General features: G+C 64.5%; 1 protein-coding gene across 3 annotated transcripts in view; it reads left to right on the top strand.

The window, feature by feature from the left end:
- The window catches only part of POU6F1 (POU class 6 homeobox 1), an 18,255-nt gene that overhangs the window by 12,565 nt on the left and 4,364 nt on the right, over window positions 1-1,326 (top strand). For all 3 annotated transcript variants that reach the window (XM_042020591.1, XM_042020589.1, XM_042020590.1), the window contains exon 7: window positions 918-1,117. In XM_042020591.1, the coding sequence (XP_041876525.1) occupies window positions 918-1,117 (200 nt within the window). The remainder of the gene's footprint in view (window positions 1-917; window positions 1,118-1,326) is intronic.

Here is a 1,326-nt window from a genome sequence, read left to right as displayed (position 1 = left end):
TGCAGATTTGGGGTCTCCAGATGTGGCACCAGGTGCAGATTTGGGGTCCTGGTGTGGCACCCAGTGCAGATTTGGGGTTCCAGGTGTGGGACCTGGTGCATATTTGGGGTCCAGGTGTGGCACCAGGTGCAGATTTGGGGCTCCAGATGTGGCACCAGGTGCAGATTTGGGGTTCCAGGTGTGGGACCCGGTGCAGATTTGGGGCTCCAGATGTGGCACCAGGTGCAGATTTGGGGCTCCAGGTGTGGCACCAGGTACAAATTTGGGGCTCCAGGTGTGGCACCTGGCTGCAGCAGGGGATGCTGGAGCTCCCTTTGCCCCCTCCCCAGCTCGTCCTCAGCCCAAACCCAGCCCGTGGGCTTCACTGTGAGGGCTTTCAGTATAAAAATTACAGATTTAGGATTCCAGATGCAGCACCTGCTGCAGGAGTGTTCTGAAATGGGCTTGAATTTGGGAGATTTGAGACTAAAAGGTGCAGATTTGGAGGCCCAGGTGTGGTACCTGGCTGAAACAGGTGACCTTGGGGCTCCCTTTGTCCCCTCCCTAATTCATCCTCCCCCAGCTCAGCCCCAGTCCAGGTGGTCTTCACCTGCAGGGGTCTGAATTGGCCTTGAATTTGGGGAATCGGAGTATGAAAGGTGAACATTTGGGGCTCCAGGTGTGGCACCCCCTGCAGCAGGTGGGGGGGATCGACCCCAACATGTGGGGTTCTTACGGACCCTGGACCTGTCCCAGGTGTGTCCGGGCAGATTTTGGGTTCCCCCCGGTGCCCCCCACTCTGTGCTGCAGCAGCACCGGGGTCAGGTGAGGCCCCGGCCCGGTGATGGGAGGGGACAGGCGGGGCGGGGCGGGGGGGGGGGACGCGGGCGCGGTGCCCCCGGTGCCACCCCACTGACGGTGTCTCCGTCTCTCCGCAGCCGCTGCCGTGCTCAGCCCCGCCATCCCGGCCATCCCGGCGGTCCCGGCGCCGCGGCCGCCCCCGCTGCCCCCGGGGCAGCCCCCGCTGCTGCCCCAGCCCCCCCCGGCGCCCACCCCCCCAAAGGACCCCCCGATGTCCGTGCAGCCCCCGATGTCCGTGCAGCCCCAGATCACCGGACTGGCCTTTAACCCCGGCATAGTAAGGACCGAGCCCACCCCATCCCGGGATCCAGCGGTCGCGGGGCCACGGGGAGCCCCGGGAATTCCAGGGCCACGTCCCGGCCTCAGTTTCCCCAGGCAGGATTCCACTCTCAGTTCCACACGTGAGATTCTGACCTCAGTGTCCCTGGACAGGATCCCCGCCTCGGTTTCCCAGGACAAGACCCCAGCCTGTTTCCCAGGTGGGAT

Source organism: Corvus kubaryi, unplaced genomic scaffold (genome assembly GCF_017639235.1).
Source record: "Corvus kubaryi isolate FWS band 111438036 unplaced genomic scaffold, C.kubaryi_AGA036_p1.0 37027, whole genome shotgun sequence".
Lineage (NCBI taxonomy): Eukaryota > Metazoa > Chordata > Aves > Passeriformes > Corvidae > Corvus > Corvus kubaryi.
Note: the sequence above shows the minus strand (reverse complement) of the source record. Positions and strands in the feature narration are given on the sequence as shown.